The sequence below is a fragment of the Plectrocnemia conspersa genome, unplaced genomic scaffold (assembly GCF_051122295.1).
Source record: "Plectrocnemia conspersa isolate PC_06_02 unplaced genomic scaffold, ASM5112229v1 ptg000007l, whole genome shotgun sequence".
Taxonomy (NCBI): Eukaryota; Metazoa; Arthropoda; class Insecta; order Trichoptera; family Polycentropodidae; genus Plectrocnemia; species Plectrocnemia conspersa.
In genome coordinates, this window is record NW_028277171.1 from 7926249 (window position 1) to 7953093 (window position 26845).

Below are 26845 nucleotides of genomic sequence, written 5' to 3' on the forward strand. Positions count from 1 at the left end.
AATTCATTAAAAAATCACTAAATGCGTATTTAATCAATAATAAAACATACACATATGTGAAAATAATATAAATTATTAGCTAGGCAAACATATCTGAATAAGTAGTATTATTATTATTATTAAATTGAATATATCGCTATAACCTAACATATACTTAGAGGGTGTAAGCAAATTATGGCAATTGAAAACAATGACACATGCATAAATTAACACAATGTGTTTTGATACGCTATTTGTCTATCTGAAGACGTGTTTAGAATTATTTAATGTGTTTTAAAATCATTTGTGTAGTTATAATGATTGTATTTCATAATAAAAAATACCGTTATTAGTTTAGTCGTCATTGATAATTTAATAATATAAGGTGGGAATAGCGTAGTCCGTAGGGTTTTAGGCTGATAACCCAAAGACCACGGGTTCGAGCCACAGCAGCTGACTTTTTATTTATAAAAATAAAAGACGCTATTATTAAAAACCAGCTTCTTTAAAAGAATACATCTATTAATATTAAAGACTACAAAAAGTATTGTGAATTAGTTGTTTTGAGTTGCTATATTTATAAGCCATAAAAAATATATCTTATCTTTTATAATATATCAATAATATTTTTATTTAATCATGAATTATATTGTTTCAGTTTGCATAATTACACAATATGTGATTTATTATACATATATAGATTAACAATTAATTTAACATTACATTATTTTGATATATATGATATTTCGACTTCTATGCGGAAAACCAATAACAAAATAGTTTACTAGTTCACAAATTTAAAATATGTATTATTTCGCTAGTGACATACTTTTTATTTAATCTATAACGTACGTAAAATATTCAGCATGCAAAAAAAATACCCATATACATATACGTCTAGGCAAATATATTTATATTACACTAGTACTTCCCTTTTGGGCTCTGCACAGACTTTAATATAAATGTATTTATTTTTTTCCTATGTTATGCAATATAGCGTAGTATATATTTGTATTTGATAGTTAAATGAGTATTTAAAATCTTTAAAAAATGTGTTGATCTAGAGATTACAAACATGATAGGCTGTGAATATTTCATGACGCTAGAGCTAACCATACCAGAGTTTTTGTTGCTATAGAAAAAAAATCTGTATTATAATATAATATTATTGAATAAATATTTTAATTTTAGTTTAAAATGATTATGATCTCAGTAGTATAATTACACCATTTAGTATTCATAGATCATGTTTTATGGTAAATAATAGTTTGATTGTAAATGGTATTGTTTCGCCGACTTTCATCGTCATAAATAATACTACAATTCTCACCTTAAATTACAATTGGATTTATTCGTCTTACAATCTTAGATTTGCATATACATATATTCTTTTACGATCTGGGAAACTTTATGTAAATCAAATATACATCATATTCTCATTGGCAACCTTTGCGATAGTAAGCAATTCATTGATGGATTTGGCAATTGAATATCACTGAAAATAACTTACGACCTTCGTATCTCCATAAAGAATACTATTACTCAATTAAAATTAGCATAATACTTTGACTGTCAATAGTTCTGAGAAAAGTTTGATAATACTTCTAGTGACCTTGGCTTGAATGTGTGATCGAAAGAGATACTGCCCACAGCTTGTTTGAAACTTCAGAACAATCTCAGTTTATCAACAAACATGCTATTTTTTCGTTATTCCTGCGATATAATATAATATTATACCATTCATAGTGGGTGTAGGAAATAATAAAGGACGATAATTTCATACGAAAAAAAATGATAATAGAAAAGCCAAAAGCGTTTGCGTAATGATGACAAAAAATGTACGCGCAGCGTTTATATCCGTGTTGTGATGATGCAAATCACAATATAACAATAAAATGGCGATAAACAAGCGCGAAATTGTGAAATTGTGTTATTACATAATTTCGCATGGAGTATTATGTTATAGTTTTCCGCGGAAAAAATGGTAATGTGCAATAAGCAAAAAATCAAGCAAATGAGGCAGAATCTTTATGGTAATATTGACCACACCCAAGAATGGGGCACTCCCCGTTGTGGATAAAGGTACCTATAGCTCAGCTATATACTGATATTAAATGGAAGGTTTTAAAGATTTCGACGCTAACAATAAAGGTCGCAGAACTGAGGTTCAGAGAGGAAGCAGTTACTCGGTTCAAAAACCGTGATGGAGACATTATAGAAGAGCATAATTATTTTGAATAATGACTGTGTCGAAACAGTTTTTAGTTTAATTATTTAACAATTATTAATATAATATAAGTGTAAATTTATATTTATTTATTTTAATTTAATTTAGATAGGTTACCTCAATGCGTCACGATGGTCAAAATATAATACAAGTAAAATAAAAAAATAATACATAGTAAGAGAGTGAAAATCAAAAAATAATAAAGTTAAATGATCCGAACTAGGCCAATTCTCATAGCTGACAATAAGTAGATCAATGTGCAATGCTAGCATATTAAGGAGCCGGATGGTGATAGGCATATACGTCCTGACTCTAGCGTGAATCAAATGAGAATGCGATCGTGACTCTCGAACACGCACCAAAACACAAAACTAGAATTCCGCGAGAATAGTTTGATTGTCGACAGCACCTTTCAACAGCTTTCGAAAATTCTTAGCGATATAACTCTCTGCGAGAACTCATGTAATCGTATATTAACGCTCATAAAAGAAAGGCGCTAGGATACAAGAACGGATAATAACCAAAGGTATTTCAAGAACCTTTTCTGAACTTTTTCGATAAAGATTGCGTTTTTTGTTATTCAGGGATTCCAAATTACAGATCCTGATTCAAAAATATGCAAACTGGAGCGTCATACAGGACACGAATATACCTGACGGATTATCAATGCGTTCCTCGTAACATAACTGAGCATTCTAAAAGATTTATTGTCGTCGTTTATATGCAAGAGAATATCCACATGCTCACAAAAGTGATTTAGATATCTTTAGTGGAAGTTTCTCTAGCCAAAATATTCTCACTGAGATCGTTGGAATAATCTGATAGTCAACGAGATTGACAAAATGACAAATTTATTTTCAAAATATTTATCCTTAGTATATTGCAAAAGATTTATTCTTAGTTATAAATGATTATTACAATGCTTCGCTTCTGCTTTCAAACATTTATGCTTGCACTACACTCTCTGGAAGTTGTCCGAACCGAAGTTCAACTGAGGTCGCCGACTTCCGAGTAGCGGCCACACTGCCACAAATTTCATATGCCGTCAGGACGGCGGGCGTGAATGACGTACGTACGGCGGCTGCTGTCAGGTACAGCTGGCATATTTGCGCGCGACCAAAAAATGTGTCAAATAATCGCAATTTTTAAATTGTCATATTATTAAAATTACGCTACTGATAATTATAAAAGTTTGTGTGGGCACTCACCAATACAATATCAGTGAAAACTTTTCGGTCGTAAATATTCAACTTACGCAAAATCTTTGTCGGCTTTAGCAAAATGCCATAAGGCATAAAAATGATACTTCAGAATACGAACACCACATCTGTGACTATCCTAGAATTTGTCGCCATCGATTCTTAATAAGAATTCGTTATGATGTGACATTTATATAAACCGATCTAGGAATATACATAAGGATATTCGAAACGACTTTTTTTAGAAAATCAAGTACTACTAATTATTTTTTAATTATTTAATTTTATATGAAAAAAAATATAATAACAATATCTGCTAGAATAATATACTATCAAAAATATAATTAATTCCTTTTGCTGCCCTAAAATATTCAAAGACGTCAGTAAGAGTCTATTGAAGTCCCCGATAAGCATGTGGTATTATAACTTGACTACGTGCCCACGATGCAGCGCTCGATGTGCGTGTTAACCACAGAGCGACTAAACACATACTGAAATTGCACCGAGCTACTCGTTCTATCTTAGTTTGCGAAAAACCATCATTATCTCTCTCACTCTCGTCACTTAACACGCGAGAAAGCGAAAGTGGAAGTATCTCACCGCTCGCGCTCGAAAGAGCAGCTCCGACTTCGGTTCGTTTGCCGACAATGTTCGGAAGCGCTCGAAGCTGGCCAAGTCGACTGAATTACCCCTACTTTACCTCCCGTTCTCGGTAACCTCGGACAACTTCCGAGATATTTTAGACCGAACTCGACCGAAGTAACCCACTATATTCTCCGTCCTTGGCCAACCTTGGCCAACTTCCAGAGAGTGTAGTGCAGTCATTAGTCATTGTCGTCTTTGTATTTCTAAGCCATGGATATATCCATTTCAACAAATAAAATGTACGGATTTGAATAAAAAATTGAGATGGAAAAAAAACGATACTACCAATATTTCATTTTGTAATACCGGTATTTCAAAAATCACCAAGGATTTTTTACAATCCCTACTCCCAATATATCAACAAAATGTTTCTGATTATAACATATTCGCCTAAACTATAACGGACTTTTGACACACAATGAGATCTATAAAATGTAATTATGTGACATTGCCCATAAAGAACAGCGATAAATATTCTGAAACCTGCTTTCAGGCTATCAACATAATTCGTATTCTGAATTCACAATCGCCGCATAAAGAGAAGAAAGATTAGAGGACAAAAATTAGATCCTTGCGGTACTCCAGATGAGCGAAATACTCATCAGAGCGACGCTCACATATTGACGGTGGTCACTTACGTAACACGAAAAAATGTAATAGGTTTATCATGAATTGTGAAATGCTTATTCAAAGTCGGAATAGATCATATTAAAGTGAATTTTAGAATCGTGGGGCTTTGTCATTCATAACCCTGAGAAGCACAAGAGTGTTGTTGGTCCATAAGTGCTTATCGACAGTGATATATTTTTAAGGAATTATGTCAAATATTTTAGCAACTGCTGAAAGAACGACGGCTGCTCTATAGTTTTTAATACACTATTTATCACTCTTATGAATGAAAGAGAGAAAGCATTAGTTCAATGTTACTTCTTGAATCCTAGACTAGTCAGTTTTTTTTCGATTTGTATGACTGGAAGCGTCGAAGTAATAAGATAAAAATACCAAATAACACCGTGTAGTGTGAAGAAAAATCGTAAATAGAACCAGCATAGAAATTATTATGAGTCCAATCCTAAATAACGAGAATATTATCATTTTAACTTTTTTGATAATAAATTACTATAATCTTTGTAATTCTAAAGTATTAACTCCATGTATGTATATTATATAATTTATATAACTAAGTGGCTTATGAAATTTGATGATTGTGTTAACCTCGTATAGCTGCTGCGATTTCATCAAGAACCGTGACGGTAATCATCGAAGCAAAATCAGAATGAATTATTTAAAAATAAAACGGAGTTATAGAATACAGGTCTCTTATCGCAAAATTACAAAGCAAACAAAACTAAGATTATTACGGTCGATCTACGACGATAAAGCAATCATAATGGTTTTTTTTGATATTTTTATAATATGTTTTTAGTCCAGGGTCTTATTATGCAGGGAGCGAACCCGGGCCCTGGGAAAACAATGATTCCGGGTCTAATGATGAAAATGGCATTTATGTATATTGTATATATTTTTTAACATCGTAATATAATTTCTTGAATAAATAATAATAGGTACGAGTTAACCCTTTTTTTGCTGTAAATAAATATAAAAAATAGCCACCATTGCGACATGATTTCTGAAAAGCGAAATATTAAATATTAAAATATTAAAAATATCTACAATCTATTACAATCTGTCCCTTTAAATAATAATGTTTATTGTGAAAGTACTACCTAGAAAGTAAGTGCATTTAAAATCAAGTCTCTGCTCCTTTTATTTATTGTATGCATAAAAAGGGCTTAAAGAACTTATATATGAAATACATTAGTACATACATCTCAAACAACTGTAATTTAGTTCAGATGCATTATTTGAGGTCGGTTCTAACTTTATTTATACATATATCCTTGCTATGATTTTTGCAAGAGTCGGGCCCCGGGAATTTGTCCCACCCCCTGGCAGGCCTGGTTTTATGACTACGATTTAAGTGAAATTTTCAAAATTTTAATTCATTTCAGCGACACAATACAAAATAATTATTTATAGCTGCGACTCTTTATATCTATTATGGACTACTTTAAAAACATTCTGGAAGTCTTCAACAAGTATTGCAATAACATCGACCCTGTATTTTTTAAGATGCAAGATGTACTTTTGCGTCTTTTTTTTATTTGAATTTGAATTTATGGTGACATTATTACAGCGCTAAGTACTAGATCAGCAAAAAACGGCGCGTGTGACTTCTATATTCTACATTCCATAAACATGGCAAATATTTTATTGATATAATGGGATTGAATCACTTTTTTTATTATGTATATTTTCTGAACAAAAATTGTTGTTTTATGTCACCCTATACAACAAAACTCAGCACAATCAAGCAAATTAAAATTCGCAATTGCAGTAATTGAAGCCCATGTAGAGATGCAAGTCATAATTAACGCAAAGCCGCAATAATGAATTTATCGCATTGAAAAAAATACTCAACTAACCTCGATATTTCAAGATTACTGTTGTATTGTGCATAAATCCGGTGGTAATAATTAGCAATTTAACCAGAGCCGTATTGCAGGTAAATCTCGTAGAATTTACGATATGACTCGTGGAGAACATGCATTAGCGAAATGACACCCATCCATGTGTCACGTAATGTACTTCTTGAACAAAAAGTTCAATTTTCATTAGTTACACACGATGACATAGCACACGTAAGATTCTGACTACATAGGTCTAAGTCGGGAGCGGTCTTCTATAAAAAACTCAAATTAGCTCTGCGACTCCTACGACTCAGAGCAAGGCCAAGTGACAAGTCTACATACATACACATTTACAAGATGACAGATACTCAGAATATTTTGGATAATATATTACACATTAACGTGAAGATTCCTTTTTATCTGATCTTAATCGTCTTAGATCGTAATAAATGTATATATTATGACACATGTGTTATAATATATAATCACGCTCTCTACCCCTTTTATCTATCACAAATTCAAAGATATGTTTATATTTAAAGGAATAATATAAAAGTTGAAAGGAAATTTAGAAATTGATAATGAAAGGCTAGTAAAACTGTAAGCAATTGACTGTACTGTTAGCAACACTACCGTTTTCGCTAAGGTTCGTATGACGTCTGTGCGTTCATTGTGTGTTTTAAAATAACCGCTGTTTCTGTTTTACTGTATATAATTTTATAGTGACTATAATATTCAACGGATTTTTTGAAACGGTTCGGTTCTTTTATAAAATTGAAATGAAAAGCACACTAAATAAATATTTTTTGGTAAATATATTACATAAAATATATAAACACGTCAATCCAAAATTAAATGCTGAAATAATTATTTTATGAACCATGTATATTAACTGTTGTGATTGTATTATATATATAATGCTTTAAAATAACTTAGTTACCGTTACACCAAGCAAATGCAAGTGTTTTGTTTTGCTATGAAGAATCATTGATGATGCGTGGCATATTGTATACATTTGTTGCCTCATTGTTTAGCACACTAAATGTATATTTTTTTGGTAAAAATATTATATAAAATATATAAACACGTCTATTCTAAAATTAAATGCTTAAATATTTGTTTTCTGAGCCATGTATATTATCTGCTGTGATTGTATATAGAATGCTTTAAAATAACTTCGTTATTGTTACACCAAGCAAATACAAGTGTTTTGTTTTGCTATGAAGAACCATTGATGATGCGTGGCATATTATAGACATTTGCTGCCTCATTGTTTATAAGGCGAATGTTGGAATAGATATGTTCTTAGAATATGCAAGAACGTTTCTAGAATACCAAGTAAGTTTGCTCTTAAAGCATATAATTAATATTTTATGTATGATGTAACCGCATAGACAGCCACTACACCTTCCAAATCAAGCTTCATTAAACCGTCATAGTGATATAATATTATTTGTATAAAGTAAACCAATTAAAATATATTATTGAAGTAGAGACAATAATTTTTTTATGCGAAATGTATTATGCGTATTTTAGAATAACTATTGATTATATAATAACAAAATATATTCGGATAAAATGTTAATTAACCCTGAATAAAATTCCCTATAGCTCATTAAAAAGCATCGAATTATTCAATGATGACAATTTTTACCAAAGTAGCCAAAGCCGATAGGTCCGATTTTGGCAGTTAAAGGGTTAAGTGTTAATAATTAAACTTATTTTCTGTGTAGTGTGGAAATACTACGGAGTATTTATACTATTATATTCTCTTAGTAAGTCTCGTGTAATTTTAATGTTTTCATGGCTTAACTGGAATGCCTTTATATTATATTCCAAGAACAGAGAAGGCAAAATTACCCGTAATATGAAATTTTGAATTAACCACTAGATCTGTAAATAGCAGTGATTAATATTTACAAAATTGATAGTAAAATAAACTCGGGTTTTTTCTCATTTTATTTAATGAAAATATTATTTTATCGTATTTATGTTAATATTATTTTAAATTGCATTTAATATTCTGTATTTTAATAGCACGAATTTATTATGAGTTTTTTTAATTGGACTATTGCATTCAAAATAAATGAGTTAAAGACGGATGAAGCAACAAAATCTTCTCGTAAACTAAACAATGTTATTCGTGAAATTGCTGTTAAGGACATATGCTGCAATTATTGTTTGATTTTTTTGCTACGGATGTGATGCCTTAAATATGAAGAAGGTCATGGGTATCATTTTAAAATTGATAAAGATTAACTACAGGTGTTAGTTGAATCAGAATCACTAATAACAGCTATAAAAATGTGGCGAATGGGTACCGCACGAACTGAATGTACACTAAAAAGTCGCATTTAAGAAATTGTTTCTGCGTTTTTTTTGTGCCAGTGGACGTTTTAAATAGATCTTATAGCGTTTTTTTTATCTGACTCACACGCAGTAGTTTGGAGAACGATGGAAGGTCGTTCAAAATTTAAGAAATCATGTTTGACAAAGGACGCCAAACACTCCTTCGCCAGTGATTTTTAATCACGAAATTCATCTGCGGTTTTTTGGTCCCTAATACGTCCCTTTCATTAAAAAGGAAGGTTGTGTGCTATATTTTTACAATCACTATGATGTTAAGATGTTATCTAAAAGTCGAACACAAGGCACAGTAGTATAACCATAGCCATCTGGAAACCATACGTCAACTCGCATAAAATAAGAAATGCACATAGTCATAAATCAGAAATATGAAAATAAACACACATGGAGATTAAAAAATATATAAGACGAATTATTATGTTAGTGTCTATAATATTTGGATGCTTTTTAAACTATCATATATTTAATGTCACTTTATGACATATATTTATTTTAATATATGTAAAGGACAGTTTTACGCGCAGAGAAAAAGCAACACGTATTTACGAAATAAATAAAAAAATACATTGACAGAAACAATTCGATTAAATTAAATACAATAATTAGTAGACCACAATGCATCCACCAACTGCGAGCACCTGGATGAGAACAAGTCAATATTATCTGACAGATTATTAGAAAGCTGTGCTTATTTCGGGAGTTGTCCAATACTGATAATTGTGGCGCACAAAAATCCAGAATCTCTGAATTGTGTATATTCCCTACCAGCAGCTTAAAGAAGTGCTTTCCTGAGTACATTCGTCGATGCGACTCGATAGAATCATATCCCAGAATTCCTATTGGATAATATGTATATAAATATATGTTCAACGAGAACATTTTTTGGGTAAATCGGTTGTATTATTTGGCAACAAAACCAGAGAAGCATACTCGAGGGTACTGCGCATTATATTATACAAGGTACACAGTGTCCTCGAGATCCTCGATTGATGTATGTATCGCGATACAAATCCTATCATCCTTGAAGCTCTATTGTATAAGTTTTCTATATGCTGATGGAATATAGTCCCTTTGAAATAAAACACCCAAATCGGTAACCACGTATATGTGATGTAGCACATTGTTATCCATTTTATAACCAAATTTAAGTAATGTTTTTTGATCTAGAATATGCCATAAAATTACATTTTTTAATGGTGATCCATTAACGTACAATACTATGTAAAATAAAAAGCATTAAACATATTATTTGATCATGGAAGTTCTACTAACGAACGACTAAGCAGTTCCCATTTCCGAAAAAACCGGTTCCCGACGAAAGTTTTTTCAACTACTACAAAATGCATCAAAATCGACTATTTATAACTTTAAAGTATGTAAGCTTATTGGAAGACTTTAATTATTTGCTTTTGCTAAAACATTTGGACTGCTATTGTATTGTTGTATTTAATAAAAACAAACTGATTCGATGCTAGTTACATATCTTGATTAACACAAGACACAAGAGTCGGCATCTTACAATTGTATATATATAATATGAAGAAGAATGCAAGGTAAAATAAACTATTCTAAGAAACAGGTGTTCGTTGAGTTTGTATAATACTCCCTCCATAGTCTACAGCAAGACACAAACATTAAAACTTTTTTGTATTTTTTTAGTAATGAATAATATAGTTTCTTTTAAGAAAATATTTTGCGTCAAGATCTTATATTAAACCATAAACGACAAGAAGACGCTTAGGGCGCATCAACTTTGCAAATAAAACACTTTCCCCCACATTACACCAAAAGTAAAAACGAATAAAATGATAATGAGAGTAGAAAATGGCTTTTCCCAAGTTTGGTTATTTTAATAAGCTCGCACGCGTGCGTAAAGATAAATCATTTTAGGTACCAACACTTATTTGTATCTCAAATATATTGTAGAGGTCAAGTTTTTGAGGTCTCTCGTTTGCGATTTATCTAGCACGTTGTAAGTTACATAGCACGTGTTTTACAATATTATTAATAATATACAGAAATTGCAACAATAAAATTGATAAAATAATAACAAGAAAATAATAATAATATAATCACCAGTGTGTTACAAATAGCTCCTAACTGAGGAATATGGATTAAAAACACGAAGTTAACAAACAACAAATCACTTGAAAGTTTCAACACAAACAAGGTTTTAAATAGTTAGTTTGGTTTAGTCACGAATTTATGAACGCAAGATGGTTTGTTTATAACTGACGCGTTTACATTTACGGATTTTTCAAACGTAAACAAATACGTTGAAATTATTCGCGCGACATAAACACAACCGGCGCTGACGAAACCAAACGTCAAACTAAAAGAAAGCATACTACTCCCGCGTTGATTTCAAGATTGCGCTAACTTCGCACCGATCCAGCGGCGTTCAATCGGTGCGACGTTTTTATTTTAATGTTGACTCGTAAAATACTAATTGAATATCGACCCTGATTTTTTTCATAAATGGTAACGGATTAATAGCTGGGTATGATCCATTGAATTATAACAAGAAGTATGAAGTAATTCATTAATTACTACTGCTTGAAATCAAGAAAAACTAAATTCTATACATCTTATAATATTAAAATAAATGTTAATATAATAATAATAAAATATATTATGGACTCCTGGTTTATATAGAATTTTGGCCAAAAGTCAATTTACCATTTAAAAATTAAATAATATTATATGGGTTATATGTTATTTGAAAAATTCTCTCACTTTAAAATAAATGACAATTAAAATGTATTATTTACTTTCAACATTAGTGCTATATTGTTTTACGGGCTTTGAGGCCTAAGGAAAGCGAGTTTGCAGCCAAAATAAACGCCGGAAAAGCTAGTAACAGCTTATTTTATTAGGTACAATTTACCACACTAGAGAAATAGTGTCGTAAAATAAATGCGGCTTTTGGAAGTCATAAAGTCTTTGGTGGTTTGGCGAGTTGTATCCTCTCGGCTGAGTCCTCGTTATAAGGGATTTCAATACCGGTATTATCAGTATCGTGGCAAATATTGCCCTTCGGTACTACCTGTAATACACAATGAAATACCAGTAGTACCGAAAATATTTTTTTTTAAATCCATACATCTTATTTACTGAAAACGATCTCCATAACATAGAACTACGAAAACGACGATGCCTATATTGCTTGAAAGCAGAAGGGGAGAATAAAATGATGCTCGTTGTAAGGAATTAACCTATACTTCGTTTCTTTTAACAGAGTCACTTTGCGGCTTATTTCATAAGTATTTCATAACTTTATTTCATTGGTCCGCTTGCGCGCAGCAAAGTTGTCATATATGTTCCAACTACTTCATTATTATTCCGACACTCGCAGCGCACGGACGTCTTCATATTGTTATCGCTATACATACATAAACGATAACGATTGCCAAATTATTGATTTTTATAGCTTATAACTTTCACTACTTCTACATAAAAAAATATAGTAACATTTCTAATTTATATTATTTTTTTTAAAGTAAAGAAAGGAGTAATAATAAGCATATCGAACGTATATCAGCATCTTGTACTTAAGAGAAAATTGGTGTGACGATTTCACTTATGAATAATGACGAAATGGATCGACCTCAAAGTGACTCCGTTAAATGAAACGGAGTGTAAGTAGTTTTATCGGGGTAGAATAATATTAAACCTTTTTGTCCTGGAGGGCCGAAATATCGGCCCACACTACCAATGGTGAATCATGCGAGTGGTACTTGGATTATTTTCTCGAGCAATTAATTTAAATAATAATAATAATGCCAATACCGGTAATAAAGATGCGATAATAGTCATAAAAAAGTCCATAAAAACAACAGAAAATAACTTTAAATATAATGAATTGGCAATATGATGCTAATATTTTATTATCGACGAAATTAAAGCTTTTAAAACAGATATTTATTGTAAGCCTGGTAAGAGGAAAAATTCCGCAAATACTAATAAAAACTGTTTACTATGATCAGATAGCAAAACCTATGGAGACGACACTTTTTTATACACACAAATATTTTTGTCGTCATACACCATAGAACCAATATTATAAGAAAAGAACAGTGATTTAAGTTATTGCCGAACTAACCTTTATTAGCCGGAACGAAGACCCGTAGAATAATTTGACTAGAAATCGTCCTCAAGCGTTGAAAAACAAGAAGCACAATTTTTCGTTCTCACAGTAATTTTAGTATTTTTTAAAACTAAACAATAGAATAATTTCGATTCGTATATAATACATTTTAAATATTTTTATTTATTAAAACATACATACATACAAAACTGAATTTACTTGTTTAACAGCTAGTTTTTTAGATTTAAAAAAAATATAAAGCAATACATTTGCTTTAGTAAATCTACCAAATAAAAAACATATTTAAAAATTAACTTAATCTTCAATGGCGATCCAGATCTTAAAACATACAGTGATTGATTACTTAAAACTAAGATATTATTACGTAGTTTCATTTTGTTTGGTTGCGGTATTTGTTCCGTTTTTTAGTAACCTTGAAGCAGTGTTGTCTGTCGTTCAATCGTGTCTCCACGCCTTAATATTTGAATATTTTCTGAAGGTAATTTTCACAGTTCAGTTCCTTAGTTTTTAATAATGTTATATTCATACACTTAAATCGCCGAAAATAAAACATTTCAACATAATATTTATTTATTTTGCGGTAACGAATCACGATTGCAAAACCCTGACTTGTGAAACGCCGTAGGGGTGTCGCAAACACGCAAATATCACGTATGGCAACAAATGTGTCATCAACATAATTTATTTTTAACGTAGTCAACACTGCATTCGTAATAAGAATTTAAATTAATGCACAAATGCGCATGCGCAAAAAAAATCTTGTAAAGAAAATAATGAAATTTTCATGTAATTTGTAGATCAATAATATACTACTGAACATACTTTATGTATTAGATTTACGCAATGTTTCCGATAGTGTTGCACAATTAGTATCGCGCAGTCGTTACAGCTGAAACCTTGACAACTCAACTCGAACCGATATTGACCCGTATAACATAACCTTAAATTCAGTCGCCCGCCTAACTCCGCCCAGGGCGCACTCTATTACATAAAACTGATCGGAAGCAATCAAATCTAAACCTTGACTGTGACGCGTGCGTTAATCGGCCAGTGCCAAGATTTTGCATAAAGCAGAGCCAAAAGTTTATATCACTTTGAAGTTAAATTTTGAAACGCGATAACGCGTTATCTTTGCGGACGGTGACGTCGTTTTCTCTCTGGTTTATCAATTTTTCACCAAACATGCTATTCACATACGCCAGCGCCGGTCGACTGTGGGCTTCTATGCCTGAGGCTTTATCAGTTGTCTCTCGGAGTAGTTCCACCAGTCTGCCTTTGTGGAGTACGGTGGTTTGTCGTCCGGTCGGTACAGCAGGCAACTTCTTGGTCAAATCGCGACTTTTCAGTTACAATATGGCGGAAAGTAAGAACAATTTTTAAAAACACAACAGAAAACATATTATTGTACTTAGACACATATGAGACATTCCATCACGTTTACCGATTCACAATTCTTAGGAATGCAACGTGTTTGAGTTGTAAAGCTTCCGCCACGCCATACGACGTCAACCATTTTTGAATACGCTCGCCGATAGTCAAAAGCCTATGTTTTTTGACCAGTTTCAAACTTTCAATGTTGCCAATTAAAAAATTATGTATAAAGTAACATTTTTTTATTAAACGCGATAGTAAAATTACAATTATTTCCAACAAAAAACTTAATTATATGCTATTTTTATACATACATATACAATGTAATACGTGTATTATACATATAACGTTTGTTACACATTTTGTTAAAAATCCCTCTTTTCGATCATAGTTTTGGTAACCAGTTTAGAGCGTAAAGCGAAGAATAAATTCATTTAGGTATACAAAAAAGACATCACGTTTCAAGGACCGGTTTTTCCGTTAATACACACACTGCATATATAATACACATACACTGATGATATTCGAAATATTCTATAACCGATAGGCCTAAAAATAAAAATATTGTAGATATGTATGTAATTACTTATAATTATTTATAAGGAGTATTCTAATAATTTCTATGATATTTTAATTTTAGCATTGTGTATTGTGTATATTTTATTTAATTCGTTTATCGCTTATCTTTGTTTCAAATTTCTTCAAATTTTATGTAACTTCAAATTTTTTTCAAAATTCTTTTAGTTCTTATATTTTTATGCAATTCAATAAAAGTATAAAACTATTTACATAGTGATTTGAGAGCTAAAATAATTTATTATGTTATTGCTATTAATCCCGCTATAAATATTTACTAATGGTAACAATGAGTTAATCAATTGCAATATTATCTCTACCATTAGCAAAAATCATTTAAACCCGTTTATATCCATTTTCACATTTATTTCATGGTGATTCACAAAATCGTCCAGCCCTAACATTTTAGTTTACATGGAGTCCATATGAACCAATATTTTTCTACTGGATATACGTAAAGTATTTTGTATTATTTCAATGACCTAAAATGTAAAATAAAACGTTTTTATTTTGACTATGACTTATGTAAATAGACTCGCTGTGCATTTTAAAATGCGCTTAAAAATGAATATCATTTCGAACATGTTTATGCTGACCTAGCGTTCACGTATTTATTTTTATGTATAAGGCAAAGTTATGTCTAATAATTTAAGTCCTATACAATTTTAAATCCCGCACAATTTGTGTAATTACTTATAGATGCATAATGCGTTGGTAACCTTACATGCATTTTTAAATATCCAATCGTCTCCCAAAATTGGGCTGTATTTTGGATTAGCTGGATTAGGGTTGACGTGAAGTGGGAAGCGGCAGCTTCCTCAGTTTTCTAAGTCTCGATCGATGCCCGTTGTGAGAGTTTGGATGAACTCTAGTGTGTCGAGAGTATTCGATGAAAGTTAGTAGTGAAAAATCCTGACAAAATATATTTCAAATAGAGGTGTCTGGTGTAGTACGTTATATACGCGCTGATCTAGGTGGAGATGCTTTTGCTCTACATACTCTCGAGTCCTAGACCAATTGCGATGATTTTGGCGTGAAATTCCATTTTCTATTTTCTGCTGTTTCTTCTTATAAAAAAATATTTTCTTAAATAACCGCCGTACTTTAAACAACTGAAGAGTCGACTATACTGTGTTTCTCTCAAGAATACAGGAACTAAAATATTTATTTAATGCATAGAAATGTATTCTAGAATGATATTTAGCTAAATCTAATAGAGTAGTAAACTTATCTTACATGTAATAACAAAAACTAACAACAATTTAATACGACAATACGATAAGCTAGATAATGGCAAATACAAACACTTAAATCATAAAAAAAAGAAATATAATCTTGACTCGAAGCGAAAATAAATAAAATTAACGATAAGGTGTTTATATTTTACATATAGCTACAGTAATATAAAATTATTTTCATATTTTTAACATTGATCACGTTTGCTTTTAAGTGGTGTATAACTTTATATACTCCTTGTGCAATGCTTCAATGGTGTAAAATAACAAGGTATTGTTGTTAACTTGCTGACATACATTTGTGTACTCTGCCCACGCTTGCCACAGTTGGTTGGGCAACAGTAAAACCATTGATTATGTGCGAGTATTATTATTATTTTTTAAATAAAGAAAATTTAATAACCGGTATGGAAATGCGGTAGTTTAAAAGTATAATTTTTACTCTTACTGATGATACCGTTTCGTCACGTTAACGTCAATTAGCAGAGTACGTAATTTTTAAATGGGCTAATTGCAGTTTCCGAGTTGTGACATGAATATGACATAATATGGGCATTTACATTATAAGCGTAAAAGCGCGAAAACAAGTGGAAACAGACAGAATTCGAAAGAGTCAAGGATAAGATGCTAAAATTGTTGTATATATTTACATTGAAGAATAGTTTTTTTATACTAGTATTTTGTTCGATGTTATGTGTCATGAATTACACATAAAACGTTGACGATTTTAATAGTTAGCTGTAAAAAAACGTGGAATAATTAGTTTAAAAACACATCAATAGATAACAATAACAACATGTTTTTGTAAAGAAAAGCTTTTTTAAATAGGAAATATAAAGAAAAGCAAATAATAAAATGGCAACATTGGCATGATTTTAATTTTACTTATTCTAAATTTTGCCTAGACAAAACTACGCAGTGAGAAATATAGTTTTTTAGCATAAAGCTTTATTTGTATCTAGAAGGCACCAACTATGATCACCGGTTAAGAACAAATCAACAGTATTTGACAGTTAGTGAAAAAGTCAGATACGTGTCTTTCGAAGATCTACCTAATAGTTCATTTCAGTCAGTAATTATGTGGCACCCAAAAACAGACTTTCCGGGCTGTGTAAATTTTTTATCAGATATAAAAATAAAACAGGAAAACAGTTTTGTTTTAATTAATTACCTAGTGAATAACATGTTTATATTTATTTCAGTTGTACCAGTAAAAGTGGAAGATGCTCGCAATTTCATGGAATCGTGTCTGAAAGCAAGCGGATCGCCACCCAAACCCGCTGCTGAACAAGCCGCAGTCATGCTCGAAGCTGACCGTCAGGGTCATTTCAGTCATGGAATGAACAGATTAGGTATTTTAACTATTTTATCGAAAAATATATCATTATTAAATTTTATAATTCTGATCGATTATCACAGATTATGTTTTCCTAGACTTTTATAATCCCACGGATGAATAATTGAAATAAAATTGAGTTAGGTCACGCATGATAGTTTATAATATAATATATAACATATGTAGATGTTACGGATTTACAGACTTTGATTTAAATCTTTTATCTCACTATTTACTTAGTAGTAGTTGATTGTGTTTACACAGTTGTAACGGAATATTTATAATAAATAGGTAATTAAAACTGATTTTTGAGTATCTTTTCAAAGCAAAAATTAGTGAAAAACATTAAATTGAACATTAATAATATCATTTTTTATATGCGAAAAACACATAAATATAATATTATTATTGTCATCATTTAACCAAAGTTTTATCATTTAATAAATATTTTTTATCTAGAGTGTTTATTTTAATCTTAAGATAAGATCAAATATACTTTCAGCTATGTACTGCAACGATGTTCTGAGCAAGGCATGCAATCCGTCCGCTAAACCGATAATCCTTAAAGAATCAGCGGCTACCGCATGGGTGGATGGAAATAATGCGTTTGGAGCCACCGTGGGAAATTTTTGTATGGAGCTGGCTATGAAAAAGGCAAAAGAATCTGGCGTCGGTTGGGTAGCTGCCAAAGGTACATATATTCTAAAATTTACAATACAGTAATTCTATATTCCTTTGTCACTATAGTGTTACTTTAGTTTAGTTCTGTCTTCTAATATATCATCCAAGTTTCTTTAATTGCACCTAAGAGTTATTTTACTCAATTAAAATTTTTTTAAATTTTATTAATATTTAAATAGATACTTTAAGCGACTAAACGCTACTTACCTAAGTGTTTTTTATATCAGTAAGATCACTAAAGTACAACTTCTTAAGGCAAAGTTATTAAAACTTTTGTAGACTTACAAGATTACACATATTTTATTTCACATTCTCAGGTTCCAATCACTATGGTATAGCTGGTTGGTATTCAATGCAAGCATTGAAAAATGGTATGATTGGAATGTCGTTCACAAACACTTCTCCGTTGATGGCACCAACTCGCAGTAAAAAAGTAATGCTTCATTGTTACTGCATAATTTAGCTACAGTTACCGTTTGAAAATTTTAATGTTTATTTATTTTTAACAGGCTGCTTTAGGAACTAATCCCATATCGGTAGCTGCTCCAGCCGAAGATAACGATAGGTTTGTCCTGGACATGGCAACCACAGCAGTAGCTGTTGGAAAAGTATTACTGATATTTGTAGCACTTATTATATGATATCATAAAATAACTATTAATTTTTACTTTTTTAATGTGTAGATCGAAATTCAAAAACAAAAGGGCGAACCTTTGCCGGTGGGATGGGCTCAGGTAATAAAGTTGTGCTTTCTAGAGTGTTCCCTTGTATTTTAATTCTTATAAACGGTGCTTAGAATGCAGGAAATAACAACTAAGACATTCCAGAATCTTTAATTATATAACAGGTTTGAAGTGTCAGGTGAATGTGTCCTCAAAAGTCATACTCCTATATATCGTGAGAATATTAAATATTTTTTCATATTTTAATTGTATGTGTGATATGCATTATTGGATAACCAAACAATATTTGAGAATAACATGTTACTACACAAACTATGCTCGGTCTACTTAGTTGATAATAAGCTCCAGGATCTTGGCAACTTTATAGATTATGTTTTTCTAGCTGATTTAATATATATTTAGACTGAAATTAATTATTTAAGTCAATTACCTTATTATTCATACTTTGCCTATATTTAACATATCCTTTAACTATTAGCTATAAACAATGTTTTTTGTTGATTTATTTTTACCTATGAGTACATATGTATATGTAGGTATTTTGGATGCTACATTCGTGACATTATGACATCAAATTGACCGTGAGAAAAGCATTAATCTTAGCGAATTATTTTTTGGCATGGCGAATAGTGAATTAAAGCTGCTTGCAGCGAAAGGCCAATCAGTATAAATCAATGCAATTCTATGTATAAATATATTCTCGCCCTTAAATGTGCTAGTCAGGATTGTTGCTTCAATCACCCATGTGTTACCAACCAACCATATTTCGTTGTAATTTTGGTTATCCAAATTCTTCAGCAGCACAATAGAGGTTTCTGGGTTTGATACTCATTGGTGTTACTTATTTAGACAAGGTTGATCCAAAAAGGTTGCAGCAGGCAATCGGTATCGATACAGAGTAGTAGTAGAATTAGAATCCTTGCAGTAATGAAATGACATGGTCTTTGAATATTGCCTGTTATTAGCGCTAGTCTGATCCTCTGATCTTTCCGAATCGTTTTTTCTCTCCTCAAAGTCGATCGCTCTATCATCTTTGTCCATGTGAGCATGTTACAAGCGTCTTACACATTTGTCTTAAGAAAGCTTGGATTGAGAAAAAAATATTTAGACCAATGGACAATGGTCCTACTACATTGTACTACTAAAACTCCGCCTATTACATACACATTCTCTAACGAAGCAAGTGTCTCCTGGGTGAACTCTAACCACTTCCCGATCACAGTACTTTTTTAAAAAAATAATCAAACACTTCTTGCACGGACATTTAAAAATATTTGTACAAATTTAATTTCTAACAAAAAAATGCTTTGATAATTTTTCTAAAAAATTTGCTGATTTTTGAGATGAGAATTCAAGAAATATTAAAAAAAGCTGAAATTACATCCCTGATTTTAGATGTATATTTTTAATGTGAAAATTAAAAGTGAAAATATAATTTATTTGATATGTGCTAGTAATATTATACGGTTTCAACTTTTCCATATGTCGTGATATATACATTTACATACTTATTATTTATTTACATGCGATATATTATATATAAATGTTACAATATTTTAATTAGTTACCCACATAATATTATTTATGAACAAATTGCATTGATCAAAAGAATAGAAGGACAAACCATACAAATATATGGTTAAATTGATTTTCTTCAACTTTTTTTCAGGGTCCTGATGGTCATTCGACTACAGACGGTGCTCTAGCGTTCGAAACTGGCTGTTTGATGCCTTTGGGAGGACCTGAAGCAACATCAGGATACAAAGGCTATGGACTTGGAGCGATGGTGGAAGTGCTGTGTGGTGTTACATCAGGTACAATAAACAATTCTAAATTTTTGAATGTGTAAACATTAAAAACTGTATTTATTTAAGGATCGCTGTACGGACATCACATTAGACACTGGTCTCACATGGGCGAAGGCGGACAAGCTGATCTTGGTCAGTGTTTCATTGCCATGGATCCGTCTAACTTTGCACCAGGTTTCGAGACGAGAATGAGCGATCTTTTGAATCATTTGAGAGGATTAGAACCGGTGTGTATTATTGTTTTCAGTTATCATTAATACATTCTCTTTGTAAATATTATTATTATTTACGTTACAGACTGATCCTGACAATAAAGTTCTGGCTGCTGGAGATAAAGAAGCTAGCATGATTAAGAAGACCGAAGAGACGGGAGTTATTGGCTACCATATCAGTCAAATCAAAGCCTGTGATACTTTATCTTCCAATTTGAAGATAGATAATATAAAACACTAAGCAAAACACTCCAATAAAATACAATTTATTTTTTATCACTATGTACTTATAATCGTTTTTTTTATAATGTTTATAATTATTTTTCCATAAGCATATCATGGTTATGTAATTATTAAATATTTACTTGTTATTGTTAATAGTTTTGAGATTATAAATTGTTATTTCCATATTGTTTATGTACTCATAAATGATTTATTTTAATATAAAGAGAATTTTTATTATATTATTATCATAAGAAGTTAATTTCTCAGACTAGTTTTTGCAAATTACATAATACAATTACTTATTTGCGCCATAATTCCTTTTTCATTGTACAATCACAGTACATCACAAATTATTTTTGGCAATACAAGAAGACATTGCACTATTTTGAATCTTATATTGCCAATTGAGTATAATTATTGAACTGCAATTTGAATCGCTGCATCTATGAATTAAAAAAAGTAATCTACTTTTTCGTTCATTGATTCTTAAAATTATATGACAAAGCAACTAACAATAAAAAGGCATTTATATAACTATTTTTATTAGCAAAAGGTGTTTCAGGTATTTCCTCCTTATCACTTTGACTAATGACTACCTGTTATTAGAAGTACTATAATGTTTTGCCAAGAATGGTTTAAATTATGCCAAGTAGTGATTTTATTAATTACATCAAATCCCAATTTATTTACTTAGCAATTCTTCAAGTTTTTTCACAGTGGCCGCCATGTGAACTCTTGCATTAGTGGCACTTTTAATAACACCCATTATTGCCTTAAGCACTTGCTTTTTACCTCTTTTATAATCCTTCACCATTTTCGGATTTTCTTCCAAAGTTCTCAAGCAAATTTTTTCCAACTCTGCATCGTCGCTTATAATTCCCCAATCGTTAATTTTTATCAACTCCGTTGGAGACTTTGTTTCTCCATCTAATAACGCGCTATAAATCTTTCTAACTATAAATAAGTTTATCTTGTCGGCTTGTTTCAAATCTACGATCTCACCGATTATTTCTGACGTCAGTTTGCAATCGGCGATCAAAATGTTTTTCTTGTTCAATACGCCTAAAAGCTCAATCATCAGTAAATTACCAACTACTTTAGGGCTCCTCTTTTCATCTTTTACCAAGTCGAAGAAGTAAGACTGCAGGTTCTCGTTATAAACCATTTGCACAGCGATATCTCTGGAGAAACCGTGTACGTCCATTAATCGTTGACGGGTATCTTCGGGTAGTTCAGGAAGTTGTTTTTTAATATTCGGTACGGAAACAAGATCAGGGTGTTCTTCGTCAGTCATATTTAATATCAACGGTGGTAAATTAGGCTCTGGCATGTATCTAAAAAGAAAATCAGATGAACTAAACTAAGTTTGTCAAGGAAAGAGAAATATATACCTGTAATCTTGTTTTGATTCTTTATCTCTCATTGAAATAGTTTTTTTACTAATAGCATCCCACGCCAGTGTTTCATTGATTACCGAATCTCCATTTTCTCTAATATCAATTTGTCGATTTATCTCATACTTGATAGCTTCAGCTATACCTCGAGCCGATCCAATATTTTTAATCTGAAATATGATTAAGAAAACATACATACAAAATAAAAGCGATGCTAATACTATGGCACAGATATGTGGGTATAATTATAGATCTTAAATTCTCTCATATTTAACGAAATTAATACCGGAAAGACATGAGTCCGAATCCCATATGAATCAATGACTGTCGTGTCTGGGGAAAAGGAATTGGTAATTATTATATAATTATAATTCCGATTAATCAGTGGAAGTTCCACACGGAAGTGAAGAAGAATGGCAGCGTCCTGGCTTATATACCATTGAGAAAAAAGGAAGAGTCCAACGTCCCTACTATTTATCACAATACAGATCTAGTATCTTTATTTTTGTTTAATACATATCTAAATAGACTTTTTGGCCCATTGGAACATATTTATTTCATTCGCGATTGTGATTATAATCTGGAATGTTGATCTGACGAAACTGTGCTTGCTACCTGCTCGTTGATGGTATCGGAGGTTGAAAGCATACCAGCCAAAATTGAATAAAAAACGTAATTTTACGTGTTTCGCAAACAATGTGTTAATCGGAAGAAAATATTATTTTAGATAATACAAAATCCCTCATTGCGAGACTCACCCAAGAATTGGGAAATCATACCAAATTCTCCACATCTTTCTGACTATTTTTTTGAGCTAAATAATTTTGAGCTATGAGAAGATAGAATTAGAGGTTGGTAGATTTTTCGCCTTTAAAGACACGTTTTTTAAAATGGTATTTACAAATTAGTATCTGTTTGGGAAAGAGTTGTATTTCAGTATTGTATCAGATTCTGGATGTTGTCACCATAACACATTACATAAACGTGTAACACATTAATCAAATTATCTTTATATACATGTGTAATGCATTAATCGAATTCTATGTGATTATCATTAATATAATTTGATTAATTCACATTATGTACATGTGTAACGCGTTAACCATGTCATTACGTTTTAACTATAAATACAGAATGAATAAATCAATAAGTAGCTAGAACTACAGGATCATACAGTCATGTTATTCACGGAGCATCCTTACTCCCATCGCTATTCCATAGCATTTATCTATCAGAGACTTGGCGCTACATAGTCATATAATGTTAAGATGATGTTTTAATAAATAAAACCTTTTCCTAAATTTTCTTTATCCTTTTTGATTTTTAATACATAAAACTGATATATCTGTATTTTATTGTATTTCTCAAGTAATTTAATGTAAAATTCATTATCTCAAGATATAAACATTGGGCAGCACATAAAAGTATAACTACTAGAAAACCAGGAATTCAATATGAGAGAAACAAATACTTACTTCCGTTCTCATTCCGAAAGGTTCTCCGGGAAGGTGAATTGAAACGTTGGCATCAGCACGAAGAGCTCCTTCTTCCATCTTGCAATTGCAACAGCCCAAACGTGTAAAAATCAATAGCAATTCATTGACTAAAGAAGCTGCTTCTTCGCCGTCTTCCAAATCCGGTTCAAACACCAATTCCATCAAAGGACAACCGGCTCGATTGAGATCTACTAATGACATATCAACTATTTCGTCATGTAAGGATTTACCGCTGTCCTGTTCTAATTGAATTTGCTTTATGACAGATTCTTTATAATATGGCTTCTTATGAACATTAGGATTAAAAACCTACAATAAAAAAATTGATAGTAACAGCTATATTCAATAATATATAAATATTCAACAAACCTGAAATTTTAGCTTTCCATTTTGTGCAATAGGCGCTCGTTGTTGTGTTATTTGATAACCAGCAGGCAAATCGGCGTAGAAATAATGTTTTCGATCAAATGTAGAAATTGGATTTATTTCACAAGATAGCGCTAGAGCTGTTAAAACACCGGCTTCAACACAACGTTTATTCAATACGGGTAAAGTACCTATATTATATATAAATATATTCTATTAGTAATAAATTGTATATATTATATATAGCTTAAATCAAACCTATACCTGGAATTGATGCATCGAAATATGATACACAATTGTTTACCAGCGAACCGAATTCTAATTTTGCACCAGAAAATAATTTTGTGTTGGAATTTATTTGAGCATGTATTTCAAGACCAACCACACTCTTCCAAGGGGTCTTGGATTCCTTAGTTTGAGTACTTAAATATTTTACTAAACATGACTTATTTATAGTCGTTTTTATAAAATTTGAACATGGAATCATGATTCTTGCTTATCTATTTATTTTTGTTCTACGAACGAGTTTGACAGTTAAGGTTATGTTGACGAACTTGATTGTTTATTTCTTTCTTTGGCCATAGCACTACATTTAACGTTCATGCTTCATGAGTAATAAAATCAAATAATAAATAGATTATTTCTTCTTGTAGCCTTAAATTGTAAACTTTAATTAAATTTAAATCAAGATTTGAATCCAGGCACAATACTGAATATATTTAGATTTTTATCGCTCCCTTTTCTATTTCTTTTTACATTTTCATTTTTTCAATAGGTTTTCAATATTATACATTTTTAAGCTCTTTACAGTATAAATAAATAATTATTTAAAACAAATTAATATAAATCTTTTATAAACAGAAATTTTTTTTTTATTATTCATCAAATTTGAATCAAGCTACTTTTTCATTTTTATTTAATTAGTTAATGTAGTAGATGGTGTGGGGGCCTATTAAGGTATTTATTATTGTTTTAATATGAAAAAATAAAATTACCGAAAAGATAGTTAAAACAGTATTTAATATTAGAAATCTGAAATAAATGGTTTTATCAATGACTTTTTACATAATATATACGTTTATATTTACACATATATGTAAACACAATTTAATATAACTATTTTTAATTATAGTATTGTGTTGACTATCGCTACACATATCTCAACTTACATGGCTGGAAATGTGGCGCACTCTACAGCCGATCATCGCGCTTAAGCAAAAGACCTCACACGACCGGTAGGTGATATATTTTCCTTTTCGCTCGCTCGCGTGTTAAGTGACGAGAACGAGTGAAAGATAAGTACCTTCAATTGTACACACTTATCTCTCACTCACTCTCGTCAATTTAAACACGAGCGAACGAAAAGGAAAAGATTTCATGGCTTGCTTAACGCCATTTTGGACCATTCCACCCACCACTCCTCGACGGGATTCAGAGCCACGCAGACATGTCCACTCACATTGTCTAGCGGCGAGCCCCCATCGGCCCGCATACGCCTTAATGTAAGCGGGTGCCCTCAATCCGCAGCTTCAGATGCATCCAGGTTCGAGTTTACGATTAGGATATAACCCCGCCACGTGCTTAACGATATATGCTCCCTGGAGTCCTATACATGCCTCCAGTTGCCCCGAAGACTATACACGTTGAGCTAACGGCTTAACCTAACCTAGCCACACACGCGTCTCTCGACCCAGTGAGAGCGCAACGCCATCTCGAGGCACTAGCCTTTTGATAATTCCACGCCGCTGAAGTCCTGATTAAGTAACCGGGCCCAATGTAAAAGCGGGTCCTAGGACATGGCGTCGTTGGCATAGACAAAAAATCGGCACTATGTCTGTCTATATGTCTATCACAAAAACTCCTCCTAAGCGGTGGACAGTAGAGACGTGACATTTGCACATGTCATTTTGGCTGCTATTTCTAAGTTAACTGGGCTATGCAAAGACAAGAGAATAAAAATAGTGTATATGGCTAAGTATTGAAATAAATATTTGTATTAATGGGATGAATAAAATAAATTATAATGAATGCATTACGAGTTTCAATATATCCCAGGCTAAAGTAATAAAGCTAGTATATGTATAAAATAATATATTAAAACAATATTATTACATAAACAAACTTATGTATGGACATATATAATATATTTAATAAATTAAGCGCAATTTAAAATAATTATTAAAATATCAATTATTCTACTCCCGGCTAAAAAAATGCTAAATAATAGGAGTTCACTTTTTATTAGTAATTACATTAAATAATATATACATATGTTTATGAACTGTTATGATTAATATATTTATATACATATATATATAGATCTACCAGCAATATAAAATTATACGAATATTTTCACACATACATATGTATGTATGTATATAGAAACATAAAAAACACAAAAATATTAACGAATGAATACATTAACTTATATTTTAAAATATGGAAATATGTATAATGTAATAGATT

The 26845-nt window shown here is 31.4% G+C and overlaps 3 protein-coding genes across 4 annotated transcripts in view; 1 reads left to right on the top strand and 2 right to left on the bottom strand.

Annotated features, from left to right (window-relative positions):
* Positions 1-11222, bottom strand: part of fdl (beta acetylhexosaminidase fused lobes) — a 100500-nt gene extending 89278 nt beyond the window's left edge. For both annotated transcript variants that reach the window (XM_088188666.1, XM_088188665.1), the window contains exon 1: positions 10965-11222. The gene's annotated coding sequence lies outside the window, so the exon portion shown is untranslated. The remainder of the gene's footprint in view (positions 1-10964) is intronic.
* Positions 11223-14262: 3040 nt separating this feature from the next.
* On the top strand, positions 14263-21346 carry LOC148233800 (uncharacterized). The gene is made up of 9 exons (XM_088188642.1): positions 14263-14359; positions 17381-17530; positions 18017-18205; positions 18513-18628; positions 18705-18803; positions 18879-18929; positions 20548-20692; positions 20753-20913; positions 20984-21346. The coding sequence occupies exons 1-9, from the start codon at positions 14350-14352 to the stop codon at positions 21137-21139; spliced, it is 1077 nt and encodes a 358-aa protein (XP_088044768.1). The 5' UTR covers positions 14263-14349; the 3' UTR covers positions 21140-21346.
* A 302-nt stretch (positions 21347-21648) lies between these two features.
* GatB (glutamyl-tRNA(Gln) amidotransferase subunit B, mitochondrial) lies at positions 21649-24969 on the bottom strand. The gene is made up of 5 exons (XM_088188641.1): positions 24644-24969; positions 24383-24570; positions 23993-24322; positions 22515-22687; positions 21649-22457 (listed from the first exon to the last, which is right to left on the bottom strand). The coding sequence occupies exons 1-5, from the start codon at positions 24864-24866 to the stop codon at positions 21806-21808; spliced, it is 1566 nt and encodes a 521-aa protein (XP_088044767.1). The 5' UTR covers positions 24867-24969; the 3' UTR covers positions 21649-21805.
* Positions 24970-26845: the final 1876 nt, after the last annotated feature.